Source organism: Grampus griseus (genome assembly GCF_964374135.1).
Source record: "Grampus griseus genome assembly, chromosome: 2".
NCBI lineage: Eukaryota > Metazoa > Chordata > Mammalia > Artiodactyla > Delphinidae > Grampus > Grampus griseus.
In genome coordinates, this window is record NC_139018.1 from 65,729,975 (window position 1) to 65,747,178 (window position 17,204).

Consider the following 17,204-nt stretch of genomic DNA (forward strand, 5'->3'; position numbering starts at 1 on the left):
TCAGGTCTTCCTTTTAAGCTTTTTGGGCAAGACTAGAGTAGCATTTAATCTAATTTTGCCTCATTACTAAGGTAAAACTGTTCTTGATACTGTGTCACATGCCCTGTGAATAATAAGGATTCTACTGTGACTGATGGGAAAAGGAACTATTCCCAGCTGTGTGTCAGCTCCAAGGATTGTTCCCTATAATTTTTTCAGGTGGTTTCTTCTGCTGAAGATTTAAAAGGATCCCTCTGCATAGCTCTAGAGTCATCTCTCTGTGCAGCTCTCTCCTCTGTGGTACTATGCCTTGTAGCAACTTTAGCTGCCTTGTCCTCCTCAGACTCCCAGACCTGTCCCCTCAACCCAGGGATAATGCTAGGCTCTGCATGGATTTCCTCTTTGCACACCGTGATCTGAAAACTCTGTCTAGGCAGAAATTTGAGTAATCATAGTATCACTTCAATCATTTCACATCTCTTCATTGCCTGGTATCCAAGGTCTTAAAATTGTGATTTTTCCCAGCTTTTAAATTGTTTCAGGTAGAAGGGTCCTGGTCCTTTACTCAATTCTGGCTGGAAGTGGAAGTCGGCCCATGCATTTTTAGAGGAAGAAGCCCTATGGCCTTTATCAATAAGTTATCTTCTCTTTGCTAATGATTAATATGAGTAGATGTATAAATTATTGGTATGGATTCTTGGTGTTTCCATGGTTGTCTCATATATTTTAATTAGCATCTATTGTAGGAAATGAGATTCAAACTTTTAATAGAAAAAATCCTGATTCTCTATAACTAACACATCACAAATTCAGAACACTATTTTGGCAAGTGGGACGATCTAAGGTAACTCAGGCACATGGTATTGCTAGCCAAAATGTAGCCTGAATCATAGAAAGAAGGCAGGAGACTAGAAATAATAACATATGATTCAAATGAAAATTAGAATTAAAGAGTAAAAAGTATAGACAGAGATCATTTTTTACAGGTAACACAGAAATAAACCAAATAAGTCTGGGAAAAGAGCTTGAATGTAGAAAGGACAAGGTGTAGTGTCAAATAATTACGCAATTTCAAATCTTGATGATAAGGGAGAAAGATGCTTTTGGGTTTTGTCTGTTTTAACTCCCAGAATTTAATATAAGCTCTCTTGCTTTCTTCCAGTTAAAAAAGAGAGAGAGAGATTCATTATTTACCTAGTTAGGAGAAATAGAGAAGCTTGCTTAATTGACATTTGTACATTTATCTGAATTTTCCTGAATACTATGGAAAGAGTTTCCATATTTTTGTCAGTACTAACTGTAAAGCTTGAAGCGCATAATTACCTCAATAGACCTAGCATCATAGTTATTTGCATATTTGTATTAACTATACTTTTTGAGGAGAAGGAGGATATCTTGTTTACCTTTAAATCTCTAACACTGATTACTATAGAGCATCACTTAGAGAAAATTCACTTATTTAACAAATACTATGGAGTACCTGTTAAGTCCTGCATACTATGTAGGGCTTTTAGGAATGTAAAGGTGAGCAGAAACTGGCGTGCGGCTGCCTTCTTCAGACTAGTGGAGAAGACCAACAGTAATTAAATCATCACACAAACAGATGTAATATGAAAAATGAAGAGCACTGGATAGACGATTAGGTGACATCTCTTATACAGGCTATTTCCAAAGTGACTAAGGAAATTCTACAACACGGAGATAGAATTAGAGCTTCTAATTCTAAGTGCCAGAACGTAGCCCACACTTTCAAAATGACTTTATTCAATACCTCATAGAGAATTTCCTTCAGATATAATTTGAAGAAAAGAGAGTATACCCTGGGGGACTTCATATCATACTTTAAAACTTGGAAAAACTGACCCTACCAGGCAAGAATAAAGGTTAAAAGGTATCTCCTTGGTGATCTCACGAAGGTGAAATATTCACATAGGAACATAACACTCAAAGCCATTTTGTGAGGATATAAACATTGAGAATTAATATAGAAATAGTAACTCCAAACCAAATGCCAGAATGAAACAAAATTTATCAATTGAAAGCTTGTATTCATTCATTTAGCAAATGTCTATTAAACATCTACTATATGCAGGAATGTCCCAGGCCCTGGAAATATAGCAGTGAAAGTCCCTGTACACAAGAAGGGGATGGCATGGGGGTGGGGACATAGGATAAAAAAGCAAACAGACCACTTAGAGGCTTCTGAGTCTCTACAAAGGCAGTGTCCCACATTGGTAAAATACTTGTTTGCCCATCAAAGCAACTTGGGCTCTTTACCCAACCAACAGAGATCAGAGCAAGAAATATCTCCAATGTAATGAGGTACATGGTGTTCATTGTATTGCTGGCATTAGTGCCACTCGATACTCTTCTATCCCTTTCTCGAGTGATTTTCAATCTTATTTAGCAAAGAGGATCTTATTTGCTACCTCATCATTCCAGAAAACCTAACATTCAGCAGCCAACCTAAAGAAAAGGGGGTGTTTTGTCCATCTGCAATTTTTATCTACCTCTCTGTAGTAGCTTGAGCCTCTAAGAAGCAGCCAGGGTTTCAAAGCTAAAGCTTACCGCTTTACCACAGAAGTAGGATAAAAATGTCTACAGCTAGTCTGCAGAGATCCAGTCCTGCATCCCTCATCATATGATTTCAAATAAATCTCCAAAGAAACCCAGTTTTGTTTCCTCCAAAGCTTGAATGTTTCCAAAATGTTAAGAGCTTCTCCAGGTGCAGTTGGTTTTTGGGTAAATTTTATTATCACCACTACTATGCTTAGATGTTTCAAACTATAGAATAAAAAATAACCTCTTCTATGCTTTCAAACACTCAGAGAAAAAGAAAGAAAGAAAGGAAGGAAGGAAGGAAGGAAGGAAGGAAGGAAGAAAGAAAGAAAGAAAGAAAAGAAAGAAAAAGAAAGGAAGAAAGAAAGAAAAAGAAAGAAAAGAAAAGAAAATACTCTAGCTAAATAGCTTCACAACAAATAGGTCATTTCAAGAAAAGACATCCAATTATATAGAATCTGATTACTGGTAATAACTTGGAAGTCTTAAGAAATTTAATGACTTCAGTGCAAAACAATTAAAGTGAACTATTGAGGATAAAATCACCCCCTAGACTCAACATAACTACAGATGCAAAAAGAGTGAGAAGGCTTACTGCTTCATTGTCCCTTCTGTTCCCAGTCCCCAATGCCAAACACATCAGATAACCTAAATATTTAGGTATTGTTAAAATTAGAATTCATAGGAGAAGTCTGTTTTTCAGTGGCAGGATTATTATACTTGATTTTACAATTTTGAATCTTGAACTTTCCAAAGACATAGAACTGATAATATAAATACACAAGAAAAAATTTCCATTGTATGTATGTATGTATGTATGTATGTGTGTGTGTATTTCATTTATGTAAGTCAAACATGAGAATTAGGCCTTCAACTAACAGACACTAACTTCAAGGTCATTTGGGGAATGTAATCTTTTTATCAATAAATCCTCTCCCTTAAGGTTTTCTGGACAAGTGTGTATTCTACATTATAATAAAACAACTCTAGTTATATATATATCTTTCCTTCATCTAGCAACAGCTTTTGCATTTACAGTCAATTTGGAAAATTCTTAAAAGGGGTCCCGACCTCTACCTTGAGCACTGCATTAAAACTCTCAGAGGAAACTTGCTAGTTCTCAGCAGCACAACTGTATTGGAAGGAGCTCTAAGCAGGAGCAATGAAGATTGTTTTACACGTCGATGGTGTTAATTCATATCATGTAAAGAAAAGGTAAACTGTATACTTTGTTGCCTTGTCTGTAAAGCATACACATTGCCCCATATGCTCCGAGAGTGGTAAACCACCTCCAAGCAAAATCTTCATGGGGTATTGTATGATTAATGATATTGTTGGTGAGGTTTACCAAACCTTAGTTTGGTAAGGTTAAGCAAAGTCTCCATATGAATTTTTTAAAAGACAATGAGACTAAAATGCATCTTATCGGTAGGCAAATGAATCTCTGTTGTATGATAAAAGCAGTTTCTTTTAGCGGTTAGAGATTTAGCTAGCAAAACCACTTGTAAGATGAACACATTTTCCAAGCCCTGAAAGAATTTCTTTTTTTTTAAGAAAAATGAGAGAGCATTATGCTTTAAAAAAGAAATCATCACTCACAGGTTCCTTTCCCATCTTCTTTTGTAGCCGTGTTTGCCACTGGACGGCTTGCATGACAATGGCTTCCCACCTTCTTTCAAGATTTACAATGATCAACTGCATGGGCTGGTGGTCCGCGTTCAGATTGCAGGTCTCCCGGTCATCCAGAAGATGTTGGCATAATCGCAGGATGGAGGCCACTCCACGACGTCGCTGCTTTATTTCACAACAGAGGGACTGCAACAGAAAGAGGGACCGATCCATTAGTGTTTCTAGGGCAGATTTCCCTAAAACATAAAACACCCTCTTCCACCGTAATTTTAAATTGTAGTGATATGCTCAGCTGTGAACAATAGGACAAGAAGGACTCTGGAGTTGCCTTTGGATTAGAGATCTTCTACAGACACCCAACTGATGCCAATGAATTTAGATGTATCTCATTCCTCTTCCCGTTTTTTTTTTTTAAAACTGACTTCTACATCTAAAATGTTGGGTCCCACTTTGATATCTAGGTGATTAACTTAATGAAATAAAGGATTTATGCCAAACAGGTTGACATGCTTTGATTCAAGGTCATAGGAAACACAAAAGACAGAAAAGTCCTCCAAAAGGAAATGGAGTATTTCCAAATTTACTCCTAGATTCTTTGGAGCCAAAAGTTTACTTTTCTAGGCTGGAAATAAGTTAAATAAGATTGCAAAAAAATTGATATATAACAGCTATTGTTTGAAAAAAATGATAAGCAACATTTCTCTTCCGAAACTTGATTAACAAAGCAATAATGTTCTGAAAACAGAAATTAGGATACTGGATTATTAATGCATTATTTGTTAGCTGCGTGTTTCTTTTAATAGACATTCACACTATTTAAGAAGGATATGCATGCATCAAAGTAAGATTTTGCCCCCAGAAGCATTTGTATTGCTGCAGTGACCCTAAGCTGAACGATTCAAGCAAAATAGTGGGTACACATGTCTAAAAGTATTATATCTCTTCTTTGCCTACGGACAGTGTGTAAGTGATACTCTAATTCAAAGCCTTTGGGAGAAATGATGATTATATCCACAAACATCACTGAATTACTAATCTCCTTCTACTGCCACAATTGGACTGTTCTAACAGTTAACAGATTGCTTATTAATCAACAAGGATACACAAGACAATGCAATTTCATTTAGTGCTAGAGTTTTAATGCCTAAAAGTATTTGTGCTTAAAATGTTAATCTAGATAAGTCTTCATTAGAAGAAGTCTTAAAATGATTAAGTGCAGTTCATTGAAATGTGCAGAGTGGTAGTAGACCAGCAGGTGGACGTCTCATACAGATGTTCCACTTATTGATATAATACATGCTATAGCCATTTAAACAACCCTAACTCAGTAATAGCTGGAATTCTATTATTTCTGTAATGAGAGAACCCTGTGCCTTTAATATTTTTGAATTTTAAATAAGGTGAATGACAAATTCCCATACCTCTATTTACAGCAAAATATGACTAGGAATTTTATTATTCAGTTTATACCAGTACAGCATTTTTTGTTATGTTTCTTGAACTTACCCTTATTTATTTTCCTAGGGATCATTACTATTTTCCTATATAACTCCTGATAGAAGGACCAGGTCTGACAAATTTCTTTACTGATGCTATTCATTAGTTCAATGCTGAATGAGGAGAAACCCCTACACATTCAAAGATAACACTTGAGGGTCTACCAAAGCAATAGGCATTGTTTCCATTACCTCTCCCAATCCTGCTAACTGACCCTCCCCACATGCATTCTCTCTCTTTCTCCTTCTATTTCTCTCTCTCTTTCTCTCTCTCTCTCTCTCTCTCTCACACACACACACACACACACACTCCCTTCAATAATTTGCTCTCTTGCTCTAGAACAACTGTCGAGCAAGTCAAACTATCAAGCCCACTTAATATCTGTCATTTTTTGGCCCAATCGTAAACACTTCAAGATAATAATATAGCCAACTGGGATTGATTCAGATGAGTTCTATGAATATACATGTTGAAGATTTTGGGTTTTTGTCTGTGTTTTGTCATTAAATTGTTAAAAATAAAGAGCTAGAAAAATCAAGAGATGTTTCCATGCCACAAAACTGGATCTTGCAAAACTCCATTTTAAGTTGACTAAAATAATGACTGCATTTCTCCAGCCAACAAAAAGTCCCTATGTTTCTTAGCTAAATGAGAGTTTGCCATGGATGACACTAAAGGTATGTGTGGACTTAGCATAGCCACATTAGGTGATATTCACAAAGCAGCCCAAATGGGCTTCATTCACCTCACAGGCATTCTCAAAGTTCTGAAACAGGACATGTGAGGTTGCTAGGGGAAATTTTCAAAAAGGTGATTGGCCATAACTTTTTATTAGTATATAGAATGTATCCAGTATTTAAGTATCCAGATGATCCCCACCCCACATCTTAATGACATTCTATGGGTTTTAAAACTGTGTTAGCTGTTTTTAAAAACTGTTGACACTGTTAACACTCAATATCTGATTTTCAGATCTCCACAATTCTTCAGTTTAAAAAGTTTTAAATATTCAAAGAACTTAGTGTACATTCTAGATTAATTTATTCTATACGCACACTTTGGAAATAACACTACTTATAAAAGGAGAGGAACATTGAGAATTTTACATGGCCAACATACTTTTCAGTATTTTTTTACATCTAAGTGATATAACTGATAAGATAACATTCTTTTACATAAATGTGTTTCCATGACAACCATTAAAATGTACATGCTTATTTATAATCACAAACACATACTAAATAAAATCAGTGCATCTGCTGGTAATGTTGCTTAGAATCAGTAGAGTTCACATTATTTCCATGGTACACTATGCGTAGAGAAATGTTAAATATAACTACATAGGAACAAAATGATTATTATAACTATTTTTGGCTTACATTTTCAGAGAACAGAACAGAAACCCAAGCTAAGCAATCTAAGTAAGGCACAGAAATAAGACAGACTCATCCCTGCCTTCCAGACCTCCTCAAATGTGTATTGCACCTTGCATCTGCCAGGCACTGTTTCAGGCATGGAGCCTTCAAAAAGGAGCAAGTTACTGCTCCCTCTCTCAAGGAGCTGAGAGTCTATTGGAGGTGGACTATACAGTACCAAGAATAATACAGAGAGGTAGGTGCTAACAGAAGTTTGTGCAGGTTGCTATCAGAGGAGTTGTGAAATCTTCAGGGAAACAATGTGAGCCAGATGGTCCAAGTTGGGTGGCTGCGGTTATAAGGACAGAAGGTCCAGTAGCAAGTAGCCTGGGACCCTGGGAGTACCCAGTGTGTTGGAGAAAAGAGAGAGTAAAGCAGATGGAAAAGGAAGTAAGGAACAGAAAAGTTTACAAGGTTTTTCATTTTTGCCAGTTTTGAAGCATTGTCCTTGATATCCAATGAGATCATGTTGGTTCCCAAGCACAGTCATATTGCCTTCCCAGAAAAGTAGAAAGAAAAGAAGTGGGAAAGAAAATGTAAAAAGAAAGAAGGAGAACTAATTATCAATATATCTAAGAGAAAGATATTCCAGATGCTTTTGTATTTAGTTATGTATTTAATTATCATTATTTTTGTACTTAGTTATGTATTTAGTATCATTATTATTTGGTAATCTTTAGGAACTTTTTCCTACAAAGCTATCTCTGTTAGTATGGAGGTCATTGTCTTAGTATCATTTCAGAATCCAATTGTTGGAATATAGGTCGGTGTTCTACTTTTAAGTCTCTAATGACCTATTTAATTTGGTTATTTTACACTTCTACTCAACTTCCTCATGTTACTCAAAAAGCATATTTGCTATAAAAGTTGAGAAGTATATAAAAGTGAAAATCAAAAATTCTAATTTGTTTTTTCCTTTACAAATCTCCAACCCTTTAAACATATCTTTTTGGACATGTTATAAGAGAGCTGCCAACAGACGGAAGATTTTTGCTTTATACTTATAAACGATCAATCTGATTTTCAATTCACCAGTGCTGATACAAAGGGGTGTTTTTGGTTTATGTAGGGCTTGTCTCCTCTCCTGACTTGCTTTATGAACTTCTCTGACTGTTGAAACCACTCATATTGTGGAGCCAAATGTGATGTAACATCATTCCTGCCACTGCCTTCAGTTCAACACCACTGAACGTAAGGCTTCCAATATTGGTAATTTATTCTTCATTATACATTAAATTTATGTATTTATGCACACATATTGCATAGAATGATTATATTTACTTGTACAGTTGACCCTTAAACAATGCCGGGGTTAGGGGTACCAACCCCCAGCACAATCAAAAATCTGATTATAATTTATGTCCAGCCCAGGGTTCCTCTGTATCCAGGGTTCCACATCTGCAAATTCAACCAACGCACTCATCATAGAGTACAGTAGTATTTACTGTTGAAAAAAAATCCGAGTATAAGTGGACCTGTACAGTTCAAACACATGTTGTTCAAGAGTCAAATCTCCACCCATATTCTTGACATTATATAATACTGTCATCTCCTATTACAAAAGGATATAAATAAGGCTACAATTAAAGAACTACAATTAGACCAAGAACCAAAATGCACAATAAATAAAATGTAAGAACTAAATAGAGAAAAAAGACATGAGGAGGAAAATGAAATTCAAAAAATACCAAAACCAAGTATATGGTAAACGCAGAGAGAAAACAATTAAATCTAGCTGAGAAACTCCAAAGAAATTTGTCTCCATATCTCTTACATAATTTTATTTAGCAGTTAATGTAATATCATTAGGTAGGTCAACAGAAACAAAGTGGTGGGACTTTAGGTAATGCGTCAAATTAAAAAATTATTTATGAAGCAATTCCATTTCTAAAGTCAAACATGACTTTACCTTCTAGATGAATCAATTGTTTAAACACTATCTATTGAATATGCCTTCTATGTGGCAAGCACAACAAAGAAACGTCAATCTGTATATGTATATGATATGTACCTGCCTTCAACGTAGTTGGCGTGAGGAAATATACGGAGAGAAAAGAGAGAAGTGAAAAGACAGGCACATTCTTCTAGTTTAAATAGGATCATACAAAAGCAGACAGCTCCATCTCTTTGTTGCAAGGGTTTTCTACACTTTTTCATGTGCTTTTCTTCTTTTTTGCATTTTCTGTATTTTACCATTCTAATTACATGAGGTGAGCAATTGTCTTCTCTTAGTCTGCTACCTGTGACCAAATTTTCTAGAGCAAAATTTCTCAGTGTGTTCCCTGGGCCAAGCAGTATTAGTATCATCTGGAATCTTGTTAGAAACAAGAATTCCCTGGTGCCACTCCATATCTTGTGAATCAGCAACTCTGGGGTGGGCCCCAATGAGGCATGGTTTAACCAGCCCTACAGGTGATTACAATGCATGTTAAAGTTTGAGAACATTGCTCTACAGAAAACAGAGGAACTTAGTTTCTCAGATAAGAAAATTAATCTAGTTGAGTAGTTTTTTAGAAGTATAAAAATAGAAGGTGTAAGTTCTGATTCTGGAGTCGCACTTGTAGCCAAGAGCCTAAAGACCACACCCATGAGTGATCAATTATTTTTTTAATTAATTTTTATTGGAATACAGTTGCTTTACAATGTTATGTTAGTTTCTACTGTACAGCAAAATGAATCAGCTATACATATACATATATCCCTCTTTTTTGGATTTCCTTCCCATTTAGGTCACCACAGTGCATTAAGTAGAGTTCCCTGTGCTGTACAGTATGTTCTCATTAGTTATCTATTTTATACATAGTATCAATAGTGTATATGTGTCAATCCCAACCTCCCAATTCCTCCCACACCCAATTATTTTTTAATTGTTACTGAATGGCTAAAAAAATTAATGAATCAATCAATGAATAGATCTTTTCAGCCAGTGATAACTTTATATTATTAGTATTTGCTTGATGATCTCCAGGATTTTAATATAATTAAGAATGCTGAGCTCATGCAGCTCAATATCAAAAAAAACAAACAACCCAATCAAAAAATGGGCAGAAGACCTAAATAGACATTTCTCCAAAGAAGACATACAGATGGGCAAGAAGCACATGACAAGCTGCTCAACATCACTAATTATTAGAGAAATGCAAATCAAAACTACAATGAGGTATCACCTCACACCAGTCAGAATGGGCCTCATCAGAAAATCTACAAACAACAAATGCTGGAGAGGGTGTGGAGAAAAGGGAACCCTCTTTCACTGTTGGTGGGAATGTAAATTGATACAGCCACTATTGAGAACAGTATGGAAATTCCTTAAAAAACTGAAAATAGAATTACCATATGACCCAGCAATCCCACTACTGGGCATATACCCAGAGAAAACCGTAATTCAAGAAGATGCATGCATCCCAATGTTCATTGCAGCACTATTTACAATAGCCAGGTCATGGAAGCAACCTAAATGCCCATCGACTGATGAATGGATAAAGAAGATGTGGCACATATATACAATGGAATATTACTCAGCCATAAAAAGGAATGAAACTGGGTCATTTGTAGAGACGTGGATGGATCTAGAGACTGTCATACAGAGTGAAGTAAGTCAGCAAGAGAAAAACAAATATCGTATATTAATGCATATATGTGGAACCTAGAAAAATGGTACAGATGAACCGACTTGCAGGGCAGAAATAGAAACACAGATGTAGAGAACAAACGTATGGACACCAAGGGGGTAAAGTGGAGGGGTGGTGGTGGTGGGATGAACTGGGAGATTGGGATTGACATATATACCCTAATATGTATAAAATAGATAACTAATAAGAAGCTGCTGTATAAAAAAATAAAATTTAATTTAAAAAAAGAATGCTGATGGTTTGAGTACTGTATTTGGGGATTTTACTCCTTTTGGTTATTTTTATCAAGTAAGTCATTTACTAATTAATGACTCTAACATATTTGGCACTGTGCTAAATTAAATAGAAGCTTTGCTCTCATAGAGTTTACACAGTAATCAAACCTTGATGACTGTTTGGAAGGTACAAGGCATCAGGTAATGCTACTGCCTACAGCCATAGTCTGAGAAGAATGTATAGCAGGTGGGAAAAATGAGAGGCTATACTGGTACCTCTATGATTCTCCAGAAGATGCTTTTGACTGGTTGGTTCAGAATCATAATTTGGGGGCAAGGTTGGCAAAGATCACATGAATGATATTTCTTATAGCAATAAACATTTATTGGGTATCAATTATGTGCCAAACACCATAATTTTCATTACAGGAATGGCATTGGTGGATAAGAGGCATATAATATGATGTGGTACCTGATCTTAAGGGCTTGTAATCTGGCTGTGAAGAGAAGCCTCTGGCTACTCAAAATGAGAGCTATCAATGCAAGGCAAAGGTTTTTGATAAGACCTAACCCATCAGGTTGTGGTAGGTTTCTTTTTTTGGGGGGGCGGTACGCGGGCCTCTCACTGTTGTGGCCTCTCCCGTAGCGGAGCACAGGCTCCAGACGCGCAGGCTCAGCGGCCATGGCTCACGGGCCCAGCCGCTCCGCGGCATGTGGGATCTTCCCGGACAGGGGCACGAACCCGTGTCCCCTGCATCGGCAGGCAGACTCTCAACCACTGCGCCACCAGGGAAGCCCTGTAGGTTTTAAATGAAGTAAGTGAGGTGAATGTGCCATGTGAATAGTGAGGCTGTGACCCAAAAGTAATGTGCAATTGATACACATGCTAAATTATGGGCATTGACTTTGGAGATGAGAAAGATCATTACCAGCTGGAACAGATAAAGATCCATAGGACTAGAACTAGGCCATGAAAGTTGCTAAAGTTCGAAAAAGTGGAGGGGAAGAAGGACAGGCATTACAGCTGGGGGATTCACATAAGAAAAGGTCAAGAAACCACAGATTTTTTTTTTTTTTGGCCGCGCCACTTGGCTTGCGGGATCAAACTCGTGCCCTCAGCAGTGAAAGTGCACGGTCCTAACCACTGGACCACCAGGGAATGCCCAAGAAACCATAACTTTTGCGACATTTTAAAAAGCATGGAATTTCAAGTGGAATGTGATGTTAATAATAATTCAATTATCCACCTATCCATCTAAATATACTTGAGTGCCTCCTATATTCCAGGCACTGTTCTCACTGGTAGGGATATAATGGTGGGCAGCAAGATTTCTGCTCTCATGGAATTTATATGCAAATTTGTCTGTGTGTTGTGGGGTGGCAGTGGTGTGAGGCTGGAAATAAAACATAAATAAATATACCAGAAAACATCAATATATGTTGGTGAGGAGACAGAGAAACTGGAACCCTCATCTGTTGCTGGTGGGATTTCAAAATGACGTACTCACTTTGGAAAACAGTACATTTCCTCAAAAAGTTAAACAGAATTACCATATGGTCCAGGAGTTTCTCTCCTAGGTATATACCCAAAAGAACTGAGAACATATGACCACACAAAAACCTGTAGACAAATTCATAACCACATGATTGCCAAAAGGTGCAAATGACCCAAACATCCATTAATAGATAAATAGATTAAAAAAAAACAGTATATCCATACAATGGGATATTTTTTGGCAATAAAAAGGAATGAAGTACTGATACATATCACAGCATGGATGAAAACATTATGCTAAGTGAAATAAGCTGGACACAAAAGGCCACGTGTTGTATGAGTTCATTTATATGAAATGGCCATAATAGGCAAGTGCATAGAAACAGAAGGTATATTAGTAGGTGCCAGGGGCTGCAGTCGGGGATATAGGGAGTGACTGCTGAGAGGTAAACGGTTTCTTTTCAGGGCAGTAAAAACATTTTGAAATTAGATGTTATGGTATATGAATTATATCTCAATAAAGTTGTTATTTTTTAAAATCTCTCAGTTAAGGGCAGGTATATATTGTCAACCACAAAACTGATGATATAATCAGATAATTTTCCCTTCCTTTAGAGTGTGTTATGACAACAGACTCGATATTACCAATACCATCCAGTCAGTCACCATGGTTCTGCAACCATGGATCAATACACTGATTAATACACTTACAAATGCAAATGTAGAACTTTTATTTATTTTTTAAAAAGTAATGGCTATAAAATTTCCTGGGATACAGTTACAACTACAGACCTATAAATCTCAGTCAACAGATAAAACATTCTGCTATATGATAAAAAAATACCGTTCCTTTTTAAATATAGCTGTCCTAACTTCTAGAGACATCATAAAACATAACAGAAAAGTATATATATAAGAGCATGCCTGGAAAAGGAGTTGAAGAAAATGTGGGAGTTGAAGAATGTTAGTTAAGTGTAATTATTGCAGTGATGAGTTTCATATATATTTAGATACATCTTATGAAATTGTAATCTATTGTGTTAGTATCTGTACAAGAATGAGAGACCTGACATGTCAGATAGACTTCATATACTTTACCAAAGATGATTCTGAGTTGACTATATGGATCTGAACCAAAACAAAAAAAAATAATGCTGTGTTTACTTCAAATAATCAAGATTTACTTGAATGCAAAATAATAACCAACAATCATTGAGCCATAAATTGCTAGAGCTCTTTTCTTAGTAGTATTTCCTTAGCTATTTTTCACTAATCTCCTACACTAATGACAAATGTTTTTTGTGTATTTCTGTGTGCTATGCATTTTTTAGGTACTTTATATGTATGGACTCATTTAATCCTCACAACAGCACTCTGAGACATACATTGCTGTCATCTACCTATTTTACAAATGAGATAATGGCGACACAGAGAGGTTAAGTAACAGCAAATAAGGAGCAAAGGATTTTAACCCATGCCACCTGAATGCAGAGCCAGTTCATGGAAACACTATGCTACACTGCCTTTCATAAGAGAGCTGAAGAAGCTTCGAAAATTTCAACATTTTCAAACCATCTCTGCCCCTGAGTTCTAACCAGAAGTGACCACAGCCATAAAGTTACTGTTGATCAGAGAGCCAACAACTTCTTCCATATACCTGTCAGGGGTCTATTTTATACCCATTCCTAAGTCTGCAAATATGATAAGAATTTATAACCTATGCAATTCTTAAGCCCAGGGTAGTTAATGATAGCAGAGGTGGAAAAAATGCTAATTAATTAATTGAACAAATATTTATTAAACACCTTTATAATGGGCACTGTTCTCAGTGTTTGAGATACATCAGTGAACAAAACAGACAAAACTTTCTGCCCTCAAGGACCTCATATTCTAGCAGACAGTGGGAGATAATCTCTTTTCTGAGAAAGATGTAAATCATATAAATAATAAAGAAGAGATTTAACAAAAGTAAGAAACATTCATTAGGGCAAATGATTATCAAAGTTTCCAGCAAGGGGTCAGCTGATTTGGTCCTGACATCTCCATTCTTGAGCCAATTATGTGCTTAACTTAACTATACCTAGTGTATAGTGTATGTTACAAATAAGAAAAAATAAAAATAAATTAAAAAAAAAATAAACTGACCCAGCAAGATTAACAGTTTTGATAGGAAGAGAAAAAAAAGGAAACAGGGAAAAGAAATTGGAAGTATTAAAGCAAGATACCCTTTTTCTAAATATGCACACCCATATCTATATTATCCTGAAAACCCCACTGAAAAGAATGGTGAGCAACCTGTTGTGTATTGACCTGTGTGAGCCATCTTGTTCTGGTAGAGGAGATGGTGGCCATCACAGATAAGGAATGGGCTGAGCAGGCAGCTTTGGCTCTTTTGGCAAACATGAATTTAACAGACATGATGTCAGAAATAAATCTAGTCAAAAAAAAGAAAAAGAAAAAAAGAAAGAAATCTAGCCCCAAACCAAAATGGAAGTGAATATCAGAAAAATGATTCTATTAAAAATGAACTTTAGGGCTTCCCTGGTGGCACAGTGGTTGAGAGTCCGCCTGCCGATGCAGGGGACAAGGGTTCTTGCCCCGGTCTGGGAGGATCCCACATGCCGCGGAGCGGCTGGGCCCGTGAGCCATGGCCGCTGAGCCTGCGCGTCCGGAGCCTGTGCTCCGCAACGAGAGAGGCCACAACAGTGAGAGGCCCGCGTACCGCAAAACAACAACAACAACAAAAAAAAAACTTTAGGGAATTCCCTGGTGGTCCAGTGGTTAGGACTCCATGCGTCCACTGTTGAGGGTGCGGTTCAATCTCTGGTCGGAGAACTAAGACCCCACGAGCCACGCGGCATGGCCAATAAATAAATAAATTAAATAAAAATAAAACTTAAAAAAATATGGAACAAAAAAGGAAAAAGAATTTCCAACCTGGAATTGTAAAGGAGTAATTCAAAACAGCCAAAAAAATTAAAACACCTCAAGTGAGGTATGAATGACGACTTGCATATTTTAAAGAAAATATGGACAAAAGACATCTTCATATTTTACCTGATTCCAAACTTAAAAGATGTCAGCCAATATAGGAACTCAGCTCAGCTGCAAACTCTGGGACTTAATCTATATTGGAGCTAAATATTCTATAAGCATGCAGTGAAGTGCAAAAACTAGCAATTGAAAAATGACATGATTAAATGGCACGACATGCAATCATTTGCTCTCAATTATATCAATGTATCTTCTTCATTTCTAGGAGTCAGGCAGAAATATTGTTTTTTAAATGCCTCTATCAAATTGGTCACCAATAATAAAATAGATGAGAGTCCTAATAAGCTCATTTACATACCATACATCATACAGTACAAAACTATTCTCTCTGAACAGTTTTGCTCATAGATTTGTCTCCTGGTTGTCATGAGTCTTTGCTACATTAGCAGATTTTAAAAGCGTAATACTGCCTTCAGGACCATTTGTAGAAAAACATTTATGAAACGCTTCTAGTTAACCCTTGGCAGGATCCTTATTGCTAATTATGGAAAAGGTACTGATATAATATCTTGGCTGTCACATTGTATTATGGTGACGGTAGAAGCAGAATCTAGGTCTGACATTTTGGAAATACCATCTAACTGCAAGTCAGAAACAGAGAATGACAGTTCTAAGTAGATTATAACTTCTTGCAAAATAACAAACTGGTTTATTTAATGTAAAAGCTGGATTTTAAAAATAGCAGTAAAGGCCCCTGAATTGATTCACCAAGCACATCTCTATCAGCTCCTTGAAGAAGGTCTGGGATGTGTGCCAAAATACTTTTTAAATTGTACATGACAGTATAAGTCTAGATTCTAACACTAAATGATTTATTTTAACCATTTAAAATCAAAATAGTTTCAGCGAACACTTTCATTTTTAAGAAAAATCATCTACCCTCTGTTCACCTAGGCAGCAGATAAGTGAGGTGTCATCTTTACCTCCAGTTCTAATTAGCCTGACCTTTGACCTAGAAAAGGATCTTGTTCTTGCAATCTAGTATCCTCACCAATCAAGTTGAATCATTAACGGCCGCCAGGACTATTAATACTACATATTCTTGGACACCCTTCAATGAATGGTGTCATCAAGGGAAAAACTAAACATTCTTTTAATACACTCATATTTATGTTTTAATTCTTTTGTACCTTCATCTGTTAATTAAAAACATTAATTATATTTGGAAAGGAGTATTTCTATACCTCTTAGCTACTTTTTAGCTGTAGACCAAAATTAATAACCATTCTAAAAATGAAGACCCTCACTGTGTTATTCCATGAAAGCTGCTGTTAGCCCTGTGTGGCATTCTTTAATTTCTTTGTGACTTACCCTACACTAGGTTAAGTACTTTTAAACATGTTTGTTTTTAAGAATCAAGCTCAGTGGTCGTGTGCTTAGTTCATATTCACATGTAATTAGTAATAAGTTATATACTTCCTTTTCTAAATTAAAAACACTATTAAAATTCCAGACATACAAAACAATATGAAGATTACGTTACTCTAAAGAAAACTGTAATAGCTTACAGATTGCTTGTATCATTACTAAAATGCTGGTATCTATTACAGAGTCTCCCTGGAATAAAGAATGCACTTTAAAAACATGTCCATTATTGTTAAGATGCTAAACTAGTCTGCAATTACAGAAAGGTAACTTTTAGCAATAAGGGGGAAAGGGTGCTGGATATAAATGCAACTTAGCCATTATACTATACCTTTTCTTAAAATCCCACTCTCTTTTCATAAGC

The 17,204-nt window shown here is 36.3% G+C and overlaps 1 protein-coding gene across 3 annotated transcripts in view; it reads right to left on the bottom strand.

The window, feature by feature from the left end:
• Window positions 1–17,204, bottom strand: part of AKAP6 (A-kinase anchoring protein 6) — a gene marked incomplete at its 5' end in the record, with an annotated part of 374,977 nt that overhangs the window by 50,114 nt on the left and 307,659 nt on the right. For all 3 annotated transcript variants that reach the window (XM_082648924.1, XM_082648925.1, XM_082648923.1), the window contains one exon: window positions 4,138–4,353. In XM_082648924.1, the coding sequence (XP_082505050.1) occupies window positions 4,138–4,353 (216 nt within the window). The remainder of the gene's footprint in view (window positions 1–4,137; window positions 4,354–17,204) is intronic.